This window comes from Poecilia reticulata, linkage group LG1 (genome assembly GCF_000633615.1).
Source record: "Poecilia reticulata strain Guanapo linkage group LG1, Guppy_female_1.0+MT, whole genome shotgun sequence".
Lineage (NCBI taxonomy): Eukaryota > Metazoa > Chordata > Actinopteri > Cyprinodontiformes > Poeciliidae > Poecilia > Poecilia reticulata.
In genome coordinates, this window is record NC_024331.1 from 6,356,328 (window position 1) to 6,379,944 (window position 23,617).

General features: G+C 39.7%; 1 protein-coding gene across 1 annotated transcript in view; it reads right to left on the minus strand.

Moving 5' to 3' along the window:
* cacna1ab (calcium channel, voltage-dependent, P/Q type, alpha 1A subunit, b) overlaps positions 1–23,617 on the minus strand; it is a 193,365-nt gene that overhangs the window by 18,379 nt on the left and 151,369 nt on the right. The window contains exons 34-45 of the mRNA XM_017303769.1: positions 23,249–23,365; positions 23,092–23,157; positions 21,953–22,050; positions 21,452–21,602; positions 21,246–21,373; positions 20,677–20,773; positions 11,080–11,185; positions 8,571–8,678; positions 5,783–5,886; positions 5,262–5,276; positions 2,544–2,665; positions 1,581–1,716 (exon numbers count right to left, since the gene is read on the minus strand). Coding sequence (XP_017159258.1) covers positions 1,581–1,716; positions 2,544–2,665; positions 5,262–5,276; positions 5,783–5,886; positions 8,571–8,678; positions 11,080–11,185; positions 20,677–20,773; positions 21,246–21,373; positions 21,452–21,602; positions 21,953–22,050; positions 23,092–23,157; positions 23,249–23,365 — 1,248 coding nt within the window. The remainder of the gene's footprint in view (positions 1–1,580; positions 1,717–2,543; positions 2,666–5,261; positions 5,277–5,782; positions 5,887–8,570; positions 8,679–11,079; positions 11,186–20,676; positions 20,774–21,245; positions 21,374–21,451; positions 21,603–21,952; positions 22,051–23,091; positions 23,158–23,248; positions 23,366–23,617) is intronic.

Sequence of the window (23,617 nt, forward strand, 5' to 3'; positions counted from 1 at the left end):
ACATATACACACATATATTTTTTTAGGAGCTAAAATATTTACTGGTGTGGTCTGGCCACCCACCCCTTGAACATTTTCTGGGTGTGGACGGGATGTCATACGCTTTTCTTTCAATAATATTGATATTCCTCCAAACAGACCAGATTTGTAGAGAACACAACAAGAGATGTCAACAGGTTTTCCAACCTGAACTGTGGATCTCTGCAGTTCCTCTAGAGTTGTGCAACCACTTCTCTAGTTAATGGCCTCTTTACAAGGCCATTTTCTGACACATTCTTGGTTTACTAATAATAAAAATACTCATATTGTTTTACGTATATATAAATATTTTTGTCATTAAATTGGAATCTGTGCTGTTTTATTTTATGTTTTTCATTTTATTTTTGTAAAATGTCAACATCCCACATAAGGAAACATATCCATTCTCTTTTCCGCAAAAGTTTAATGTTTTTTTWAAATATTATTTTAAAACCTAAAAATATTCTTTATAAATTAACATTACTTTCCTAAAGTATATCAAAAATAATAAGGGTAACATTTAAAGAAGCCCTATTTAGCCGGACTGAGGCCAGTTGTGGCTCCTAGGTCAGTAAATGTTGGACCTCTGGTTTAGATGGACGTTAATTATGCACTACTTTGTCCTGTTTAACACATAAATCCCAATAAAATACATAAAGTATTTGGTGGCAAAAATGCAGGAAAGTTCAAGGGGATGAATACTTTCACAACAAACTGTCAGTAAAAAAAAAAAATCTTTTAATAATAAAGCATGTGATGTAGGTTAATGTATGCCACTAAGATGCAGGAGTTCAACAACTAACAATGAATAAACTATTATTATTTTTAGAAGCACAGACATTTTCATGTAAAAAGTTGCCAACCAAATGTTTCAAATTACAGCAAAAATGGCATCAAGTGTCAAACGTATTATCATGCCGTAGGAGACAAAAGTCTCTTAAGGCATATTGTGGAATCAAAAAGAAAAAAAAAAATCAATCTTTGCTCATATTACATGACATGTTCCAAACTAGAGCTAAATCTTTGAGGAGTGGAAGCGTCAACAAACAAGTGAAAGCAAGGCGCAGCGCGGAAAGTGAAGTGCACATCACAACATACGTCCACAAAGTCCAAACCAGCMTCTCAACGAGAGGCAGCGTGAAGAGACGAGGCTGAAGGACACGAGGTCAATGGAAGTAAAAATAAAAAATAAGAAAAAACCCCACTGGACTCACAGAATATGATTGGRAATTTAATGAAGGACAAAAAAGAAGATGACAGACGTATGGAGAAGTAAGTTTGCCAACAACCTTTTAGCTAAGCTGATGTATTTAAAAAAGACACACTACATGTTTTCAGACCTTTAACGCCGTTTCATTTCTATGAATTCTGTCATGTGTGTTGCAACAGCAGAAACCCTAAGCAGGATTTCCATTAAAACATTTGGTAATGTTTAAATATGTCATTACCCACCCAACGCTGCTCCGAGGCGCAGAACGTACGGTTGGAGAAAAACGTTTGCTTTGCTTTAGTCATGTCCTATTGCGTGTTGCCACGGGTTACTAGGTTGGGACTCGTCGTACCTGGGGATTGTGGCGGTTCTCGTGGACGTCGTCGGGGTAGGGCCGGTCTGGGCTCCAGTTCCCGGTCTTTTGGAACATTTCCTGTGCTTTAGCCGTCATCCATGATTGGCTTTCAGTCAAGCCACCTTCAGGAGGTCTGGAGTGCAGAGACACACACACACACACGCACACACACAAAACATTCAGCCTCAGCTTTCGGTTCAGCTTGGATACACGGTCGACTTTTACATCATAGTCGTGTGAAATATTTAACTGACAGGCGAAATATGAATTAGGGATGCTTTTTTYTTTAAAAGGCATTTTCAAACGGCTAAGTGCATCCAGAAAGTATTCACAGCACTTCATTTTTCCACATTTTGTTGTTACAGTCTTATTCCAAATTGTATAAATCTCAAAATTCTATGCTGAAATTATGACAATGTGGACTTTTTTTTTGAGAAACCAAGAAATCTAACTTTTTCATGGTGCTGCATTTTATTTTATTTTTTGCACATAAAAGTTTCTAAATATCAGCAAATCTAAAGAAATTCCAATTTCATAATTGTTAGTAATAGGTACTTTTCAAAGTCTACTCTAAGAACATTTAAAAAAATCTTAGATTTAAAATAAATGTCATGATAACTTTGAGGGAATCTTACACATCTCAGTGAAAGTTTCACCCAGGTATGTAGCATACCGGGCTAATTAGAGCATTTCATTTCAAACTCACTAAAATGTTCTAAAAGATGCAGGAAAGTGAACGAAAATGAAAGTTTTGATTAGTCTTCAAATAAAGTTAAAACCGATGCAATTCTYCAATAGCTCCAGCAGATGGCGTTGTTTTAAACACTATCTAGATTTTATCATCCGGCACCATAATCCACTTCAAGGCAGGAAACTGAGGAGGTTCTTGTTTTGAAACGTTAAAACAAGAACACCTAGAAGCACATGAAGACTCCCCCTCTTCTCATCCGGTCCACTCACATGCTGTTGATGTTGTCCGGCTGAACGCTGGGCAGACCGTTCTGGCCTGGCCCCGCCTGGCCCTCGGGGCCCCCTCCCTCAGAGGGTGGCTCCATGCGCTGAAACATTAATGGCGTTCGGTTCTGTGTGAGATACATGACATGGCCTGCAGGCTTGCATCAGGCACACTCACAGGGGAGGAAAAAACACATAAGGACACAAACACAGGATGCACTCGCAGCATGCACCCACACGGGGGCGCCATCGGCAAGCACATGGCTGTGGTGGMGTTCGAAAGGTAAAGCTGGCCACCGGACAGCTGATCCGAGCTCCTCTGTCCAGCCTGAACCGTTTGTTGATTTGGGRAGARCGGAAGAGCGTGGTGTTCAGGTAGGGAGCTGATCTCAGATCTGCGTCACTGTGGAGCTTCTACCTTAGGAGTCTGAGTTAAGATTGCTCTTAATTCACACGTTTTAGAACACATTACCATATATATATATATATTTAGAGCTATGACATGGATAAGAAAAGAATGTACCCAGAAATTTTAAATTGACCGTMCTGTYGATTTTTCTTCATACAAAGTTTCTGAGTAACATGCAGTTTGGTGGAAGGTTGACATCTGATCCTATACTTCTATATGTTAGTTATCCATCAAGCCGTTCAAAAGAGTGTAGGGTAACACGCTTTCTATGCTACACCTTCGTTAATTGGCTGATCTGCCAAAAATGTGGAGAAATTACTTTGAATTAGCGGAAGGCCTGATGTCTTCACAAGTATCAGCAAAATAAGCCAATTCAAGTCTAGAAGTTAATAAAAAAAAACAACATCTCACATCAACAACTCATCTAGTGCAAGGTGTTGCTAACATGGGAATTTGTGTTGCTCTATAGCTGCGTTTCCATTGACCATAAAGTTAAAAATTACAAAATTAAATTTGCTTGTTGAAAAGATGACAATTTTGTTAAAAATTAGTTTTTTTCTAGAATGTTTTTTTTGCGTGAGGATCTGGTGGTTTTTCAGCTGCATCGAAATTAGTGTGTTCCACAAAACTGCAAGGGAAACACTTTAAAAAAAATTTTTTTTACAGTACACAAATCACATGATCAACAACCAGATGTTGCCCCTGGCGCAAACCATGAAGAAGACGACAGGAAGTGGGAGGAGGGTGACGGCACAGCATGTTTTTTCTTACATCATTATGAAAACAAACTCATTCACATAAGTTGTGCTTCTTATTAATGGAAACACCGCAGTTGAGAAGCTGTGTTTTTTAAACATTAGCMCAACACTGACAAAATTATGCGCACGTTTGTTTGGAAACGCAGCTAGCKAGACATAGGGCACAGCAATGTTCATTCAACATTCCACCAATAATCACAAAGTAAACYAAGAAAAAAGAAGATCAAAGTAATAAAACCAGGCCTCGACAGTCCGAGTTAAAGGTGAAGGTCAACCTGGACTGGCCAAAGACGAAGAGCTTGATAAGACATTGTTTTATCACCATCCAGACGGATCGATAGAGACCATGAGAAGGACAGATTCGTGAGGCAGAGAGGTAATAGACTACAACACAGAAAGCAAGAGACATCAAAAAGCAGACAAAAATGAAAAATCTGACGTCAAACGGTGGCGGTGATGATTTCCTGCTGCGCAGCAGAATGGTTGGAGGTACAAACAAATGGCTAAGAAAGAATCCACCCTTCAACTGTTAAACATTGCCTTTCAGTTTAAATAATAAACACATTTCCTTATACACTTTCACTGATGGGTCTCTCTAAATTTCCATTAGGTGTGTGTGTGTGTGTAAAAATATAATATTTAGTTCTTAATGCTGCAGACTGCAGGTTCTTGCCATATGGTAGTTGTGTGTATCGTTCTTACCTGTGCTTGAAACGTGGACTCATTTTAGTAGCCAACACTTGTCCTGCAAGTGATATCTTATATCTTTTTTTTTTTTTAAACAAAACAAGAAATAACTCCTAAGTAAAACATTCTATTTGTTTTCCTTATTTGAACTAAATCTGTGTCATTTATGATTTTAATTGTCTGTGTTTAAAATAAAGTTTTGGTGGATTCGCTTGTTGAGTAAATRAATAAATACATTTAAACTATAAAGGGTTGTACAATAGGATCCTAAACGACTAAAATCAAAATAAAACGCATAATTTTTAAAAATAATTTATAAGAAAAAGAAATCAAAATGCCATTCACTAAAATCGACACACCAGCCTATCGAGTCTGATGTTTGTTAAAGGTGGATTCGTCCTTGTATGTTGTGAGTTAATAAAACATGAGTGTGGAGGACAGGAAAGAATAAATGACATAGAAATGATGCAAGAACACACYAACAAACTGGACCAACATACTCTCCAGTCTCCACTGCATTGCATTTCGTTTGCAAGAGAGAAATTCCTCCATGGAAAAGTAACGAGAGTAAATTTGTGYCCACAATCCTTTAAGGACAGCTAATACYAACGGTKCTAACTGCTAACAGAAGATGCTACCGAAAGCTCCTGGTTTTAAGAGGTGGGTTTTGTGGTTTTAAACAATTTATTTAAAAAATATCTATCTGGAGCCTGAAGGTTGTAAACGCCTGACAGACCGAAACGTTTCAAATTGCCAAACGGAATCAGGACGTTTACGACGAGAGTGGAGAGATGTTTCCGAGTGTGCACAACGTGAACGGAAAACATCGAGACAGTGGGAAGCGAGTGCATCTCGTAGTCGATCACTAACAGGAAGGGAGGAGCACTGACGATGAGCAAAAAGGTAAGGCCATGTGGTATCATCATCATCAWCATCAGCATCATCATCATTATGTTCAGAATTACCAACGAAAACAAAGCAAAAAACAGGGGGGGAGGAAAAACACAGCGTTACTGTCAGAGCATGKAAAAGAAATGATACCTAAAGTAGCATGAAAAGAAAGGGTTGCGACTATTTCGATAAAGTCAACTTGCAAAGATTAAAGGCAAACAACTGAGCAACATGATGCCATAAAGAATGCCAGGATACATGCAAAACAACAAAAATAAGGACAGGAGCGACTATTTAAAGCAAAGGAAAAGGCATCTTTATACAATTTATGTCATTTAATGTTTTTTTTTTTTTTCATATTTACAAATTTTTCCAGAAGCAGAGCAGTATCCTACAAAGATGCCTAGCGAGAGCAGAAGAATAAATCTAGCTTTGTGCACTTTGGGGCATTTTCAGGGATGCCTGGTGGGGGGGTTGGAGGGGAGCAGGGGGGGGTCTACCTGTTCCTCTCGCAGGGCTTGCAGCTTTTTGGTCTTGCTCTGTCTGTAGTATTCCATGATCATCATGGCAGCGTAGATTTTGCCCACCGTCAAGTCTGTGGCTGCTGAGAAAATGACAAGTTACCCTGGAAGATTAGACCCGAGCGAGATGGGACCCTGAGCCGTGAGARGGGGGTAGGGGGGGATGGGAGTGGGAGACAGGACACAGAAAAATACAACAGCATGCAAGACGCACCAGCAACGGTGGCAGCTGTACCGTACCGAACTTCGATAGGATCGGGGCTCCAGTTAAAAAAAGCTTAAATGCGAATTAACCTTTTGCCTTGTAGCTGATCTTTGTCTTAAGCACAATGGCTGATGGAGTCGTAAAGAATCCAGTGAGTGATGATATTTCAATGAGTTACAAACATTCCAGTGTTACATATTAGTATGAACACATATTTGTTTCTTAAATGTGTCAAAAAAAAAGAAGAAAGGACCGGTGGTCACGTGTGGTGTTTTAAGATGCAACTAAAACATTGTTTTAGTGCATTCTTAGAAAGTCTTAAAATCATTAAGACATTAAAATGCCATAAACTTAACTTAGGAGATTTAAAGGCTTTCTGCATATCTTCACCAGCGGAGCCGATCTTTATGAAGGCTTCTAGCTTTTATCGCTCTGAGGAACTCAGCTGTAACCACTGCTGGTGCGCAACAAACACAATATTACAACACTGTACAGTTATTAGCACAGTAAAGCTTATAGTCTTTTCACAGGCAGAGTTTGTGCTKTAACACTGTAGCTAACATTGTTTTTTTTTGTTTTGTTTTKTTGTTACTGTACAGCTAYACTCTAATAAAAAAAGGTARAAGTTTGTCAAGGCTGAGGACGATTAAGCCACCTCACTAAGAAACGCTTCGTTCRACCCAGAATCCCCAGGAAACAGAAGCTCAATCTTTTTTCTAAAAACTCCAGCCATGTAGTTCCAGAGTTTGGATGGAACACAAAAACACTTAAAATAGAAAAATATTGAGCTTTGAGATTGTGTGTTTCTTTATTCCCCAATGTGTAGGAAAAAACATTGTTTCAAAATTCACGTTTTCAAAGTGGCGTGGCTGCAGGTCCATCTTATTTAAAGCTCCTTTAAGCATTCTTTACATTTATATAATCCTCTTATTAACTTTGATTTAAAAATAGAAGATAGGTGATATTGTATTCAATCATGCATTTAGCTGAACAAGAAGAATATGCTGATAAACATGCAAGATAATAAATGGTGCGTTTGGCCCATTTTACAAGCAAAATTAAAAATTAGTATTACATTCATCTGAAAGGATCGGCTGAGATCAGACGCTTCTCTGGTCTGTATTGTCCTGTAGTGAAAAGACTTCTATAGAGGATCTTCTATAGCGGGCACCCCTGATACCAGAACTGAGTGAGTGGGTTGAGAGACTGTCAGTGAGGGAACGGATGTCGTAATGTTTTTCTGAGAGAGTGAATGCATGTATTATTGACTGTGTGCAGTGAAAGCTGCGTTTACAGTTAATTACAARCTAAGAATTCAGWRCTGCTCAAGAARGTTTGCAATTGTATTACTCAACAAAACTCAGACATGTAAAATTTTGTTGACAAAATATAATGTTTATTGTTCTTTTATGATTGGTTATTGTGTTATGTTTTTTATGCTGTAAAGCATTTTGAACTGCCTTGTTGCTGAAATGTGTTTAGCAAATAAACTTGGCTTATTCCAGTTTAATTTCACGTTAACGGTAATACAAAACATTTTCAATAGTTAAATATTTTCATTTAAAACTCTACTGTTGGGAGTTGTAGCACAAGGTAACATAACAAGTCTAGTGGGGTTGAATTTCCTTTGCTGTTTTCTGCTTTGGATTTTTTTTATTGCAAAATGTGAAAATATGTGACTAAATGGCTTGCCATATCCCCTCTAACACTTTCCACATTACCAAAAACTTTGAGCTTTTGCAAACTGTTGATTAACTTTTCAAAGCCAAACTCTGAGTCTCTTTAAGTCTAAGTACACTCTGGACTCGTTTATAGACTCATGTATAAATTAACATAAAATAAATATATAAAATAGATATGTATATGGAACTATGCTTAGATCATATTAAAACTACGTATATCACATATATAACTTTCTATATGTAGAAATTTTATGTTGCTTAGAGTTATACTTGTATGCGATAATAAGGTAATTTTATTTATATAGCACATTTTCAGCAGCAAGGCAGCTCACTCAAAATGCTTTAATATTTATCACTTTGGATGGAATGGCTTGACAACAAATAAGCATTTTCCTTTCAGTGTTATTAAAGTATATTCTGATTCTAAAAAACACAATGGGGGGCCCTCGTGCTCATGCATGCCATCATTTGTAGGTATTTGTAGGCTCTGCTGTAATTGTGGACAATTACAGAAAAAGTCTTCACACACTGATTTCTGTTATTGTAGCTCCTAAACTATAAAATGCTGGTGGTCTGTATTGTTTGACTGCATGTCTGTGCACCAGTTTGACACAAACGCATATATAATTGTACTTCTAGTGTCTTCACATCACTTTAGCCGTCACCTGCCATTAGACAGCAGTGTCTGATTGATTGTTAGATGTGTGCATGTGGGTAAGAGCCAGGAATAGCCAGCGTTCATGTTGGATACATCTGATCAGGAGGTGCAAAGCAGTGAATGACACTGACTGGTAGAAGCTGTCCCTCTTGGTGAGTCGGTGATCGGACACAGATACACCACAGCACTATGCCCACCGTGAGTTGCTTTCCTGCGACTTACCCTTGTGTGGAGTAACCAGCAGRTCCAGAGTCTTCTGTGATAAATTTGGCCAGATAGCCATCATCTCCTTCCTCAGCTCTGCGTCCATCTGGTGCTTATCTGCACCGCCTGGGTGAGCCAGCGACCGAGCGTCCGCGTACACAGTGAATATTTGCATACACAAGCAGACGTCCGATTAGCACAAATTAAGAAACACATAAACCCGGGGAGAGAGGACACAACATCGAGGCAAAATGCTACAATTTTACTAAAGGAATGTGCCACATCCTTTCACACATATACACATTCACCCAAAAATGAAAGAAGCAATCAGTTCACGTCAGGCACAGATGTGATCTGCAACAGATTTTTCCCAACAGGAACTGCAACGCCACACATATTGTTTGGATTATTTTAAGAGAAAGTGCATCCCAATAAATGCGAAATCATAAAAATAATGAATTTATTTMATTAATTCAGCTGTGTTTGATATAAGATCAGTGTGGTTAGCAAGTGAAGTTCATAGTCATGACTGTGTTTCCATACACACAGAAACAATGCACATTCAAGTCCTAATAAAAGCAGGAAGAGAAAATTATAACATTTGCTGTTCTTAYAAAGCAAGGGAAAATTAATATTAAGCTTTTAAATAAAAACAACAGTTGGCATTTTTCTGATTCTTGAATATTTTCTTTTTTGAGAGTTGTTTCAATTCAGTTCAGTTGTCAGTTTAATTTATATAGTAATTATTCACAACACATGATATAGCTCTTCACCCAAGTCATTAAGGGAAGCAAACATTCAGGGTCTTTACAATCGAAGCTGGAACCATGAACTCCACTTATGTAAAGTACGTGGGATCTGTTTACTTTGCCACAAAGTCAAAGCTCACGGCTTCGTTCCTTTCATTTTGGCATCAGTTCATATCTTGAATTAGCCTTCGGTATTCAAAGCCATGCTGTAACTTGACTGACATATATTTGCGGTAATGTAATTTCATCATGCTCGTTTTATGTTTCCATAAAACGAAAGAAGCAGGGAGACATATTTCAAACACTTTTTTGGTTTAAAAAAAAAAAAAAAGAAGAGGTGTGTTCTATTTCCTGTTTTGGTGGGGAAAAGCAAAATGAGTTCTTATCCACAGGACAGATGCAACAAACCTGCGTAATAACTTTGATATTTTCTTATTGATGTCATGCGTATCAGAAAGAGTATGCAACGCCATGTTGCAAACTCGTATGTAGATTCGTTTACACAGACTGATCTATTTCTGCTCAGTTCAGCATACCACTAATAAAAGCTCAAATTTATTTGAATACATAAGACCATAAAATAATAGATATATTTTGAACACAAACATCGTTATACCCTACACCAGAGGTTCCCAAACTGTGGGACCATTGCAGGGGGGGCATGAGAAGCCGTCTGGATGAAAAAAAAAACAACAAAAAAAACATGAACGCTGTATGCGCTGGGTTTTTAACCTTAGAATGGCCAACTCTGTTATTCCTCTGTCAATTTGATACAGTAGGGGCTTCCGCACTTCCCATATCTGTGTTCTCTGTCACTTTTATCAGCAGTTAACACTGTTTATTCCGTTAACATGTCGTAACCTGTTTTTCCGAGCCGCCTTTAAACGCAACATGAGAGCTATGACGCTTGCGCTGGGTTTACACCTGTGTGGCAGTGAAGGAGACCTGCTGCTGCTATGCATAGCTACGCAGGTGTGTGTTAGATTCATGGCAACTAAATGCAAAGAACTTTTCACAGTTTTTCCCTCAAACTAACAGACTATTGAGTAAAGCTGTTGGACGCAGGTAATGTTAGCTAAAAGATGACTAGCTATCAATACAGCACCTTAAGCTTGTTAACAAGTAGCTTGTAGGCTAATGGTGTTGTTGTCTATGTTCAGCTACGATTCATTTTGCCCACCAAAAAGTTGAATGCCCCCCCCTATAAATACCTATAAATGTACTGGTTCTCTAAGACCTGACATGCAAAACCACGACGAAGAAAATAAGAGAAAGTAGTTGAAGGATCATGGTGCGGCATGTTTTTTTTTATGACTTATTTCCTGAACAAACTTATTCATGTGATTTTAATTGGATTTCTTATATAACAGAGACATGGCAATTGTGAAATTGTCTTATTTTGACATTAGTGGCATATTGACAGTTTGCCGCACATTTGTGTTGGAAAGGCAACTACAAATGGGTCTGTGGGTTTGCCACAGTCAAATTSCTTGTATTAAGCCCCCCTGAACAAGAGATAAAATCAAATGTTCTACTCTGGGCTGGACTGCTGTTCACTGGTTCTCCTCTGTTCAGCAAAAAGGTAACTTTTCCACTTATTTATATATAAAAAAAATATCAAGATCCCATATCCWGGGGAAGAGTAAGGAGGCACAGTATCCAACTTGTTTGAGGTACTGTGTAGTGAATCTGTTAAATACAAGTGTAACTTTTTTGATTTATTGAGATGCACTTGCACAGCTGCACAGACAGTAGGGAGGATAAATGTTAAGTCATACCCTTGGCAATCTTTATATCCAGTGCTGTCCTGATCAGAGCCATGAGGGTGGAGTTAAAATGCACTGTGTTGTCGTCGGCAACAGGCAGATCCATGCGAAGGAGCCTCTGTGGAGAACCAGTCAGGATGAGAGGATGAGAAAGGGAGATGTCCTCGCTAAGGTGAGGTGTACCTGAGTCTCAGGGTTGGGGGAAGGGCAAAGGGCAGGGATCGGGGTTGAGAGAGCTCCATAGACAACAGCCGGTTATAGCTGGACTGGATTCATTTCAGTTGCAGATTTTATTTCCTGAAGCGGGAACGACTGAGTTTCCAGTCAGTAATCTTAACTTGGGTCTTAAGTGTCCAGCTGTATCAGGAAAGGTTGAGGTTCCATGTTTTAAGGATGCTATGCAGTTGTGGTAATTTTATGCAAGGGCAATTGCTTGCTAGAACTTCAATAAACTTGTAAAAAGTAAGTCCCGGTGTCTCCTGTTTCTCCAGTGATACTCTATGAGACAGCACAACTATCCAATGCTGCTAAGCAACTGTGAGAGCTGCAAAACCACAAAGGAAGAACAATCAGAGCCAAAACGGCATCCGACCCAACCTGTGCCCATGTTCCCTATATGTGTGAATGCTTGTGCGCATTTACACATTTCTGTTGTTACACACATATAGAATTATATATATATGTATATGACAGTTGACATACACCAACGTGCCCAACTCCCTACCCAAACCCCACCCAACCCTCTCTGAACACTAAAACAGATATTTTCACAGACTGCAATTAAGAGAACTTAATTGGAGTCCTTTGGAGACAAAAAAACCAATTGACCGAAGAGCAATAAAAGTATCACTGGTGTAGATCTACATGGATTCAGGAGACAGCGATGGTTTCATTTAACCAAGGCACCTGCTATTGAGCTCCCCCTACCTGTAAGGAGGTTCCCTGTCTTCACATATCTATGCTTGGTAAAACAGATGGAGAAACCTGCAGATAGGACAAAGCAAGCTAGGCCAGCTTGGGTCGCTTGCTGTACCTATCCTGACCAGCTGGCATCCATCGGATTTACCTACGAACATGAGCGTTGGGCACTCACGATGGAGGGCACGACATGGCGGCAGGCCTGTGTACATGAGTGTGTGCGAGTGTCGGGCATGCCCAAAGCCAGGTGATGTGGCAGGCAAAGGGCATCGGCCAACATTCACAGCGCTCAGCAGGCAACAGCCTTGATACAACCCAGAGCCATGCGACAACAAAGTGCAAAGACTTCATGCAAACACCACGCAACACACCCCAGTAAACGTCCCACAAGTACAAACAAAGCATGCAACATGCTTTCACTTCACTCTCAATATCAATAAGCCCCAACTCATCTACCCTACCCACTACCCCACAACTTTAATCAAAACTGTTACATGACAAGCAGCCGTGCATCCGCGCAAAGAGAGTATCCTCAACTCACAGGAATTACCTTTCGGATTCAAATATCTATTTAGTCTTTTTCTGTTTTTTTTTGCAGCATCTACTGTTTCACATTCACTGATCCTTTGGTCAAAGTCAAATCATACAGCAAAGGTACCACTTTATGTCATGTCAAGATCTCTCTCAATGCCAAACGGGTGCATTGTCTTAAGTGGGTGTCAGAACTAGAAGGGATCTGAGTTGTGGCATTGCCTAAAAGGAGAAAAAACTTAGGGGACATCAAAAAAAGATGAATGGTATTCTTTCTATTTTGTTTTAGTTTTGTTTTGGACCAACCAGACATTGTGGTAGTAGCATTCTAGGATAAGGGGAGCGGATTATAGAGGGGGTAGGGGTGCATGATAGGGACAGTTAGTAGAGCTAGACTTTGTCAATGTAGGACTGCTAATGAGATGTAGTTACAGATAAAAAGGGAAGGCGAGAATGAGGAGGGAGAGGGAGAGAGAAGGCTTGTGGAAACACTGAAATAATATAAGGAGAATAAAAAGATATTAATAATCTGGAGTTAAAAGAAAGTGTAAGTATGTGTGTGTAAAGAGAGAGAAAAAGAGTGGTTGAATATTACAAAACACCACAAGAGATAAAGACAAGGACTAAAAACAACATTGACATAGGTCAAGAGGTCAGTTCAAGAAGTACTAATAATTGGTTACTACGGTTCCTTTGGTTCCCAAGGGAGAAGCCTTGTGTCCACTAAGGATTAGATCAAAAATATCGACTTGGCATTGCAAGTAGSAGTACTTTGAAGCTTTCCATTCTCATTTCAGATGCCCTCTGATTTCAAAGGACTTGTAAATGAACTTTTCTGTACAAAAGTATTCATTATAAACTGTACAGGCTAAAATATGTAATGAAGTCAACTTCAGAGACAGTCTAACCACTCTGGAGAGAAAACAGTGGACAGATCACAAAGAAGGAGTACAGTAGAAAAATGTGAGCTTGGATGATCAAAGGGATGATGAAATGAAGTTGGACTGTGATTGTTGACAATTAGTTGCAGAAGTAGACAGCAGAGTGACAGAGACAGAGATTTAAGGCTGAAAAAATGCAACAGAAATTAAAAGAAGACCCACAACTTTTGAGTAACAGGGAACAGCAAAGCAAATTTTGGTAAAGGAAAACAGGAGGAAAGAAATTAAAGGACTAAATTAGCATAAATAATATAGAGAGAGAAAGAACAGTAGTGCTGGCATCCAGATACAATAAAAGCCAGAGACACTAAAGGGTGTCGATTTGGTTTAATCAGTAAAACAAATAATGGGGAATACACCAATAACCTTGTAAACATCAAAATATACTTGGTCTTGATAACTAAGTGTAAGCTTTAGGAAATATATATCTGCTTCAACTTAAATGATATATTGAATATCTGATCCTCATTAAGAYAATTCTTGGCAAAGCAAACTAGTTTCCACAGAAATCATGTCCACTGCCAACTTAACCCTGGTCACAGCTTTAGGCCTCGCCACCAAAGTTTCAGCCCCTACCTTCTCAGACACTGCAAGCATCACACTTACATCTCTGAGGGTTTAGCTGCTGATACTACTTCTTCAGCTTTGAATGGTCTGGCAGAACTTGAGACAATTATGCATTTTTAGCCACCAAGTGTCAGATTGCCAATGCTCCCTGTAGTCTTTAAAGATGCCCCTCTATTCATGGAGTCCAAATGCCCACTCATCCTCAGTTGTTGGGTTGCCTATTCTACCTCTCATAGGCCCAACCTTAATGCTATACATCCTAGGACTGCATCTCCTCACGCTTTACTTTCCTCTGCCTTATCCCAAGTCACCTCAGCTCCATCATTATCTCAAGAGACCTTGGTTTCAGTTTCACAATCCAAGGGCCTCTGTCTTGTCTAAAGCTRCCTCAACGTCTTCCATGTTTCAAACCACCTCAGTCTCTGCCTTGTCTTAATCCAAGTCAGCCTCTCTCCTACAACCTCCACACTAGGTGTCCCTCATCTGCACTACTTATCTCAAACATCCTTAGCATTATCCTCATTTCACACCTTATCATAAGGCAACAGTCACTCCCTCTTCTCAAGATGCCTCAACCTCTTTCATGTCTCGGGCTACCTCTTCCAAATTTAAAGCTACATCAGCCTCTGTCTTATCTCAAATCAACTTAGCTGATTCTGTGTCTCAGGTCCCCTTAGCCTTCTGCCCTCACTCCTTGCCCATCAGCTGTTCCAGATACACTTCTTGAGCCAACCCAGGAGAGTCAGCTTTAGCCTCCTGTTTCTGCCAAGGGGGTTGGAGATGACCCCCATCTCTATGTTCTAGTTGCAATCAAGAGGGTTGAAGACAATTTCCCTATGAATGTTACTATTCCTTTTTATGAGGTCTAAGACAACAGGACTCTGCAAGTTTTTGGTTATTGGGACTTTTTCTGTGCTCCCCAGGGAGGTTGACTTCTAACTACTCCTTTGCCTATCTATGGGCCACGCTACAGTGTTTTAGTACCAATCTCATAGCTTCCACATTGTTGTCCAGAGCCTCTGGAAACAAATTTCAACGGTCTGAAGGCCAACCTTCAGAGTTCCTTCAGGAGATCCTGTGCCACATAGGCATGCTGATGTAAAGGACATTGATATAAGGCTGTCACTTTTGTTTTTGAGTTTCTTTTAAGACATTATTGTTGTGTTAGTGAATTATTGTTTTCTAAGTCACTCTTTCTTTTGTTATGTTCTGTTAATTTGTTGCTTCCCTGATACCTATTGTTGCCTTGTGCTTATTTAGTCAGTCTTCAATTCTAGTCAACCTCCCTTGTTTGGCTCTAATACCTTATTCCCTCTCAGCTGTCACCACTACAGTATCCTGTTTCACATGGTCCTCATTCTCCTAGCATTTATACCTTCTGGATTCCTGAATTCACCTTTTCCTCCATACCCAGTTTTAATGCCTGTCATTCTCTTTGGTTTCCTGTTTTGGACCTTTGCTTATGGTGCTTACCTCCTTAAAATTTTCAAAGTCTAATCTTATGTCACCTAATGTCTTTACAACCAAACAACATAATCGATTTACTGCTCATTACTGAGCATCTTAAATCATTAAATTGTGTGTTAACCATGCTGTTTTACTGAACCTGGATGGCAGTAATATAAGGACAGAGCATGGCTTTACAGAAGAACAGGGACAAAGATGACAAAGACAAATTAAATGCTGAAAAGATCAACCTAAAAAACGTTATCATGGTGGTCATAGCCCCAAGAAGCAAAAATGCCAAAGTTTGCCTTAGATTAGCAAATATAGAAAGCAATATAAAAAAAATAAAAATCATACCTTGATCAAAAATGCCAAGAAGCTACTAGGGCCAAAAGATTCTTAAGATGATTTTTGCATGAGTAAAATCCTATTTGTATGAATACAGGTGGATGTGGGCATGTGTTTATGCCGCCAATTGTGTCATCCGCAGAAATAAGAGTCGCAGAAGACTGAAGACAGAAACACTTACCGGTCCTTCTGTAACTGCTTTGTAAGCAGGTAATCAGACTGTGTGAATGTCACTTATCGATTCTCACTTTCACTGCTGCTTGTATGTTAAATACAGTAGAAATGACCAGATTATTTWAAAAAAAAGAAGAAATATTGTCTTTCAAGTGTTCACTGGTGCTTTTGTTATGCAAAAACTGTAGCTATAAGCAATATTAATGGACATCAACAAGTCAGTTTCCAATTTTCCTTTTCTACAAGAAAAGATAAAAAATCTTTATGGTTAAAAACAATATTGTTGTTAAATACCACATTTAATTCATAATTCTTGTTTAGAGGTTGTTTTTGAGAAAAGTCTACCTTGATTTAGTTCTTCATAAGACAGGCTAAAGAATTAAAATTTTAATAAAATGGTATGTAATAAAAACCATAACTACCATTTTATTTTTTGTCACATACGCATTTTGTCGATTGCATAACGTTTTTCTTTGTTCATATGTGAGAGTTTGTGTGTGTGTGCGAGTGTGTGCAGATTGCAGAAGGACTGGCAAACTCCTCCTGCATTCCCTTACTTCTGCGGCATGACTGGAGCAAATAAAAGAGAAGACTCACTACCACTCCACTATCACTTCACTTGACTGCACAACAAAAGCCCATCCCTCCATCCCCGCGGTCGGAGAGAGAGAAGAGAGGACAGCGCTCACCACCACCACCACCACAACCACCACTAACAAACAATGAAGAGAACACCACTGGAAGGAGGTGAGAGGAGGGGTGAGGAAGTGGAGGGGAGGGAGAGGGTGATCAGGAGGTGGAGGAGGACAGGAACAGCAATGTTTCAGCTGGTAAAAGAAAGGTTCTCCCCAGCGATGGGGCGGTGTAAGGAGAGAAATGGGTTTSGGGGGAGAGAGAAAAAGGCGGAAAGAAAGGAATGAGGGGAAGGAAAGAGGAATAAAGAGGGTTGAGGTGGCTGAGGAGGGTGGAGGGGTAAGGTGGGGGGCGAGTCTACCTTATAGGCGACCCGGGCGGGACACCTCTTCCCGAGGCCTAGCGGCGGACACATGTGTCTTAGCATCTGATACATGTCTGTGTAACTGATCCGGCCGCTGGAGTGGCCACAAAACACACACACACACACACAGACGCAGACGCCACATGGGCACATGCATYCAACACGCGCACATTGACACACGACACACGAAACAAAGACAAACGACGTGAACATGAAAGAAAAAAAACATTAGAACCAAGGGAAGGAATGGGGGAGTATTAAGGGGAGACACACAGAGGTGTGTTAAGGGGCGGAAACATGAGGAGGAAAAAAAACGAAACCGACAAAGGAAAGGAAGGGTTGGGGGGAGGGAGGGGGGACAAATACACAGAGGTTATTGTTTTGGTCACTGTGGAAATGTGGTTGCAGTGGCGAGAGAAAAGAGATAGAAAGAAAACGATAGAGAACAAAGGGTGTTTTATGTGCCCTTTACAGTCTGGTATTTTCATAGAATTGTGGAGGGAGGAAAAGGAAGGTGGGAAGAAAGACCAGGATTAGGCAGGGAGGGGTTTCAAAAGGAGGTGTAGTTGATGTTAAGTTAGTTAGTGTTGCGTTACCGTTCTATACGAGGTGAAAAGGGAATGATTGCTCGGTTTCTTATGGTCTTAACCCACTTTCGCCGCTCGGATAGAACTGACAGCGGGGCTTCTAGCAGGCAAAGAAAAGCGCCACTGCAGAAACCGAAGTGAGTCACTGTGACAAGTCAATGCAGTCTGGTGTTGAGGTTGCGCGTCCACCAGGAGTCTCCGAACGCAGCTGCACTTCCAGATGTTCAAGAAGCTCCTTCACGGAACTCTGAAGGGCTTCAAAACCCGGATGTAGACTTGATTAAAAAGAAAGAGTAATCCAATGATATCCCTTCGAGATTCCCTGCTATTCATACAAAATTATTGCTGAAAACTTCAAGATCTTCCTTTACTGGTCACAAAACAAGCTGATGCTTCTTTTGTTGACATTGGAGATTGGATAATTGCTTTACGAGTGACAGAATATATAATTCTTTYCAAAAACATCTGTCAGCTCAGATCGTTACTGAGAGATTACTGGTGGACACAAAACCTCTGGAATCCTTCCCCTAAGTAACACACACACCCTGCCCCCTTTTCCTTCTGGCCTCTTTAACCAGCAATACAAACAGATCAGGTTTGGTCTTGTTATTCCAGTGTGCGTGGATATAAACCGTTGYTATTTGTGAGTGTAATCAGTACGGTAACGGCAACATGACTTTGAAGATCCATCACTATGAAAATGTGGAGGAGCCCCATATTGCGCACACTTACGGCCAACCTTAGATGGACTAAGATGGCACCATGAAAAACAGGAAAATGTAAAGTCTGTACAAAATCTTAAAGGAAGTCCTGTGGGGTGGGCGAAAAATACAATAGCACTCACCGTTTCTCATGCTGCACTGTGACTGTAAGAGCTTTTGAGCATGCGCCAAACATCTGTGGTGAGGTCATGTCGGCAGCTTATTACCGGAGTCATGGCTGTTGTGCAGAAGAGCCTGGTAGCAGCAGGTGAAGTTGATCTATAAGGTGGCGCCAGCTTGGCTCAGTCATCAAGGACATACCTGTCAAGGCTCCGTTTTTGGCCGGGAAGCCTCTGTATTTTACCCCTCTGCCCCGTTGTGCTACCATATAAGTATTTTTCCGTAAATTTTCTGTGTTAGTACGTCGCCATCCAACCCTGCTCCCCAACCGGAACATTTTCAGCCGTAACAACTGCTTAATCCATTATTAACATGTCGCAACGTGTTTTTCTCAGCTGCCTTTAAAGGCAACATGAGTGCCGGTTTTACACCGATGGAGACATACTGCTACTGTGCAGGTAAGTGTTCAAATCATGGAAGCAAATCAGCAAAAGGCAARACCGTTGCAGTTTTTTTTTTACCCCAAGCTAACAGAGTGAGTTGAGTAATGCTGTTGGATGCACATAATGTGAGCTACATGATGACCAGCTGATGCCTTGACATCATGTTAAGCTTGTTAACATGAACAGGCTGCTCATTTTGTTATCTATGTTCAAAAGTGGGTAGTACTGGTTACATTTACTTGAGTGACGTTTTGGGGGAAAATGCACTTATATGAGTAGTTTTACTGAACTGTAATTTTTTTGTTTAGCTTGAGCAAAAATGTATTGCTACTTCTACTTGTGTAGATTGATTTTGCATTTCAAGAAATAGGCTTCAGAGATTGGAAACATAATATCCTTAGATTTCTGCAGGGTATGAGCTAATATTTATGCAAATTTGAGCATAATTACTCAACATTTAATTACGAAAGGTTGCATAAAGGTTTGTTTATGTATTTATATCAAAGTAGAAGATGGTTTCGTCTGAACCCTCCCCTTCCAATGGCAGCAGGGTACGGATAATGATTTCCCGTATTCTCAAGTCCAAAACTTGACAGGTATGATCAGAATTCGAAGGAGTGGCGGCCATCATGGCGGCCTCATGCCAATAACGCAAGTGACGCTCACGTAGTTCCAACAGTGCTCCAATTAGCCTCATGTTGTACTTTTGGCACACACACTTCCAAACTGCACACGCAGTTTGCTTGAAATGTACGTTTTTTCGTGCAAAATGTATTTGTCCTGGCATTCTGTTTAGTGATGATTGGATAAATTAACCAGCAGCGGCTGACTGGGTTTACATTTCTTTAAAATAGTTGAACTGCTCGTCATTAAGACGACTTCAGTTGATGACGAGCTAAGAACACACTAAGAACACTACATGTTCTTAGAGTGACATGTAAACGGCAGAAACTTGTGTGAATGATTTCTTCAATCGCTCACCAAATATGCAAAACGGYACAATCGTAACTGAACACTGCTCACCTGTTTTCCGTTTGACAGAAAATGCTGAAACTCCTGGTAGAGGTGCAGAAACCGCTCAAATATATATGATTATGATTGTTTTCATGCTGAAATGATCAAAATTAAATTAAATGAAGTGACATTTGAACATTCTGGAAGATCAAGAAAACCATAAGGTAGCCTTAGTTAAAAGRTCAGAGTACCAAGACCAAACCTTTTCTGCATGTGCCTYTATGAGAATCCTGTCTCCCTAACCCACTCCCCGAGTCAAACAGCTCAATGCACATTGCTCAACCATTTTCTGCCCAGGCAAAAATTAGACAGCAAGCAGAAAGAAAAGACACTGACTGACTGAAATCTAAAATCTACTGCTAACAAATTTACAAAAAATGAAAATGAGGACAATAAGTGTCATTTTTCCCTCCCCCAGTGTTCAATCAAAAGACATTAGCAAGTGCAGTGTACCACTTCATGCTTCACACACCATTATCAGTGTGTTTGTGATCGTATGCAAGAGAGTGTGTGTGCATTTCTGCATTGTCCCAAACATTCTCATCATCATGTCAGAATGCATAAACAACAGACCCCCTCCCAAAACAACAACGAAAAAAAGATTAATGATTCAGAGGTGAAATGAATTCAAAACAACTGGAAAATGCAAACCTGAACAAAAAAGTCAAACCAATGGAAATAATAAAAAAAAGAGAAAAAAAAACAAACAAACAAACTACGAAAGAACTTGTCTTAAAAGTGATAAAGAGCAACATTCATTCCAGTTTCTTAAAAGGCGAGCAGGTTGCGTTTAAGTTTGTGCTTTATGGGTTTGGTCCAAACCTTGCAGGCCACCCTATGTGGGCATTTCTTGCCAAGGCCCAGAGGAGGGGAGATAACTCGCAATAAACTGTACATATCCTTATAATGTATGCGCCCGCTGCAAGAAAAATACAAGGAGGGGAGTTAGGTGAGGGAGCATACAAAATCCAAACAAAAAAAAAACCAACAGAAAAAAAAAAGAAAAAAAGAAGTGGACGAGAAAAAAAAGAGGAATAACAAAATATAAAGCAGAAAAGAGCTCTTACTCACTGAAAAAAAAAATCGCAAACACAAAATAAGGAAAAGGCAAAAAGGGGTGGGTAACATTTATGTCATTGGCATACAACATTATATTAAAAATAAAAAAKAAATCAGAGAAGCTAAAAAAAAAAGTCATTGTTTAGCCTGGAAAACACTTTTGCTCAGACTGCGTCGACACGGCGTTTCATCATCCCACGTCTGCCACGGGCTCTTATCCCATTTTTGGGATGGGAGGAAAACGTCAGCGGTGAGGAGAGCAGACAAATATCGGTGCAGCAGATAAAGAACAGTGGAGTGTGACTGCGTGAGAAAGATTGGTGGCCACTCACCAGGCGGCTGGGTCGTACTCGGCCCATATCCTTACGTATTCGTCCAAGTGGTGCGGCCCCAGGATGGACGAGTCTCTGGTGAGGTACTCAAAGTTGTCCATGATGACGGCCACGAAGAGATTCAGCATCTGGGAGAGAGGAAGAAGGAAATGTCTGTGTGAGGTTTTGACGGGTTCGATTTAACAATCAGTCCAACGATTCCTCACCAGGAAGGAGCAGAGGAAAATAAAGGAGACAAAGTAGGTGTAGGCGAAGGTGCTGCCACACTCCTTCCCGGTATTTCCTGACTCCGGGTCGCATTTCTTCTCTCCCAGGCATGCCAGCATGATTTCATGCCACGCCTCACCCGTAGCACTCCTGCACAGAAACGGAAAGACACCACTTTCATAAAACGCTAATATTTTATAGACTGCATCTCAATAAAATGAATATCACTGGTATGTCAACTCATTTCAATAATTCAATAATTCAATTTGAGAATTGATTTATTTTTGGGCAGAACTGATGATTATGACGAACCCTCTGACYAAAACCCAAAACTCAGTTTCTTGGGAAATTTGAATATTTAATAAGATAAACGAAAAAACAACAACTGTAAGACATGATCTTCTAATTTATTGAGATGTCCTTGTAATATCACTATAATCACATTTTATATTACTTATCAACATATGAAGACAAACAAACAGCAAACAGAAACATCTCACCTGAACAGCAGCATTAGGGCCATAATGAATGTTCTGAAGTTGTTATGCTCGTCGATGGCATCCTCTTCGTCCTCGTCTAGAGCTATGTTTCCAAACAACTAAACAAAATCGCAATAAAAAAAAGAAAACAATAATGTCTATTAATGCCACATTAACAGGCATTACATGTTCATGCACTTGCTGTTTCCACATGATTGCAGAGAGGAAGTACCAGAGGGAGCTGCCAATTAAATAAGTTTGATTATTTGAGCTTCAGCAAGCATGAGCAAATGGAAAACAGGAGATTCAGCRGTGTGAAAATACAAAGCCAAAAAAMMCCAAAATACATCAGTGCAAACAATATGATAGCTATTAACCTGTGAATTGTCATGAGAAAACTTCCAAACCATTTAAAGTACATCATTCTTCAGAGAGATTATTCACTAGTTTGTTTTTTTTTTAAAAGAAAGAAGATTAATGCCCATTCTTTCCAMCAAATTCACCTCAACGTCAAATATTGCAATGTTGCGATACCTTTGACTCTTTCCGTGTTACATTTTTAATTTAATGGCCTTAAAATTAGAGAAGACTGGATAAGTATGGTTTGTTGCTAACATGTTGTCAGGAGAAAGGCTGTCATCCTAAAAGATATAAGAAACAACTAAACTAGATGGCATTCAGACCCTGACAAAGGTTTTTTTTTAACCTAAAGTTGTTWTTTTTGCTATAAAATGACAAAGGCAATAGGACAACATGTGAATTACACAAAGAACTATAATTTTCTTGGGTAATTTTTGTGCTTTGCTAGCAAGAAATGAGAGGGTTAATATAAGCCYGGTTATTAAAGGAAGCAGCCAAAAGTCACAAACTGATGTGTATTGATTATCTGACATTAGCCAAAAGACAATTTGGGGTTTCGCAGGTAATCACAGTTTACTGGACATAAAAACAATGTGAATAGTACTTTATGCATTAATAYATTTTTAAATATACATGACATTTAAGTCCAATATGTCCTTACTAAAGGATTCCCACATTTTGACTAAAATCTCTTAAAAGATAGAATAAAAAATTGGACTTTTGAAGCTTCCTCAATAGCAGGTAAAGAGTTTTCTTAATATAGTGGGGCAGAAAAAAAAGTATATGTTAGCAGAACTTACCTGCATGCCAATAATGGCGTAGATGAAGAAGAGCATGGCTATGAGCAGACACACATACGGCAGAGCCTACCACAGCAGGAATGAGAGATATTTGTTAGGTTCATCTTTCATATTTTCTAATCTTATTTATTTATTTATTTTTTWAATTCTTAAATACCTTGAAGGACTGGACAAACGTCCACAATAAGATCCGGATGGTTTCCCCCTGTCTGAGGAGCTTAATGAGGCGAGCTGCCCTGAAAAGCCTCAGGAAGCTCAAGTTGATGGCATTGTTCTGCGGCACAAACACGGCATGTTGTCAGCGTCACAAAGCGACAGCATCTTCACAAACATCCACTACGATAATGAAGGAACTTAACAGCAACAACAACCAAAAAGAAAAGACAAAATAAACAGTGGAAGAAAGAGAAGACCAAAGAGGAGAAATCAAAAACTAATAAAACTCATCGAACCTCAAACATATCGGTACTGAGATATAAGTGAAAATGATAGAGAGGGGGGAACAAAATATAAATAAATTAATAAA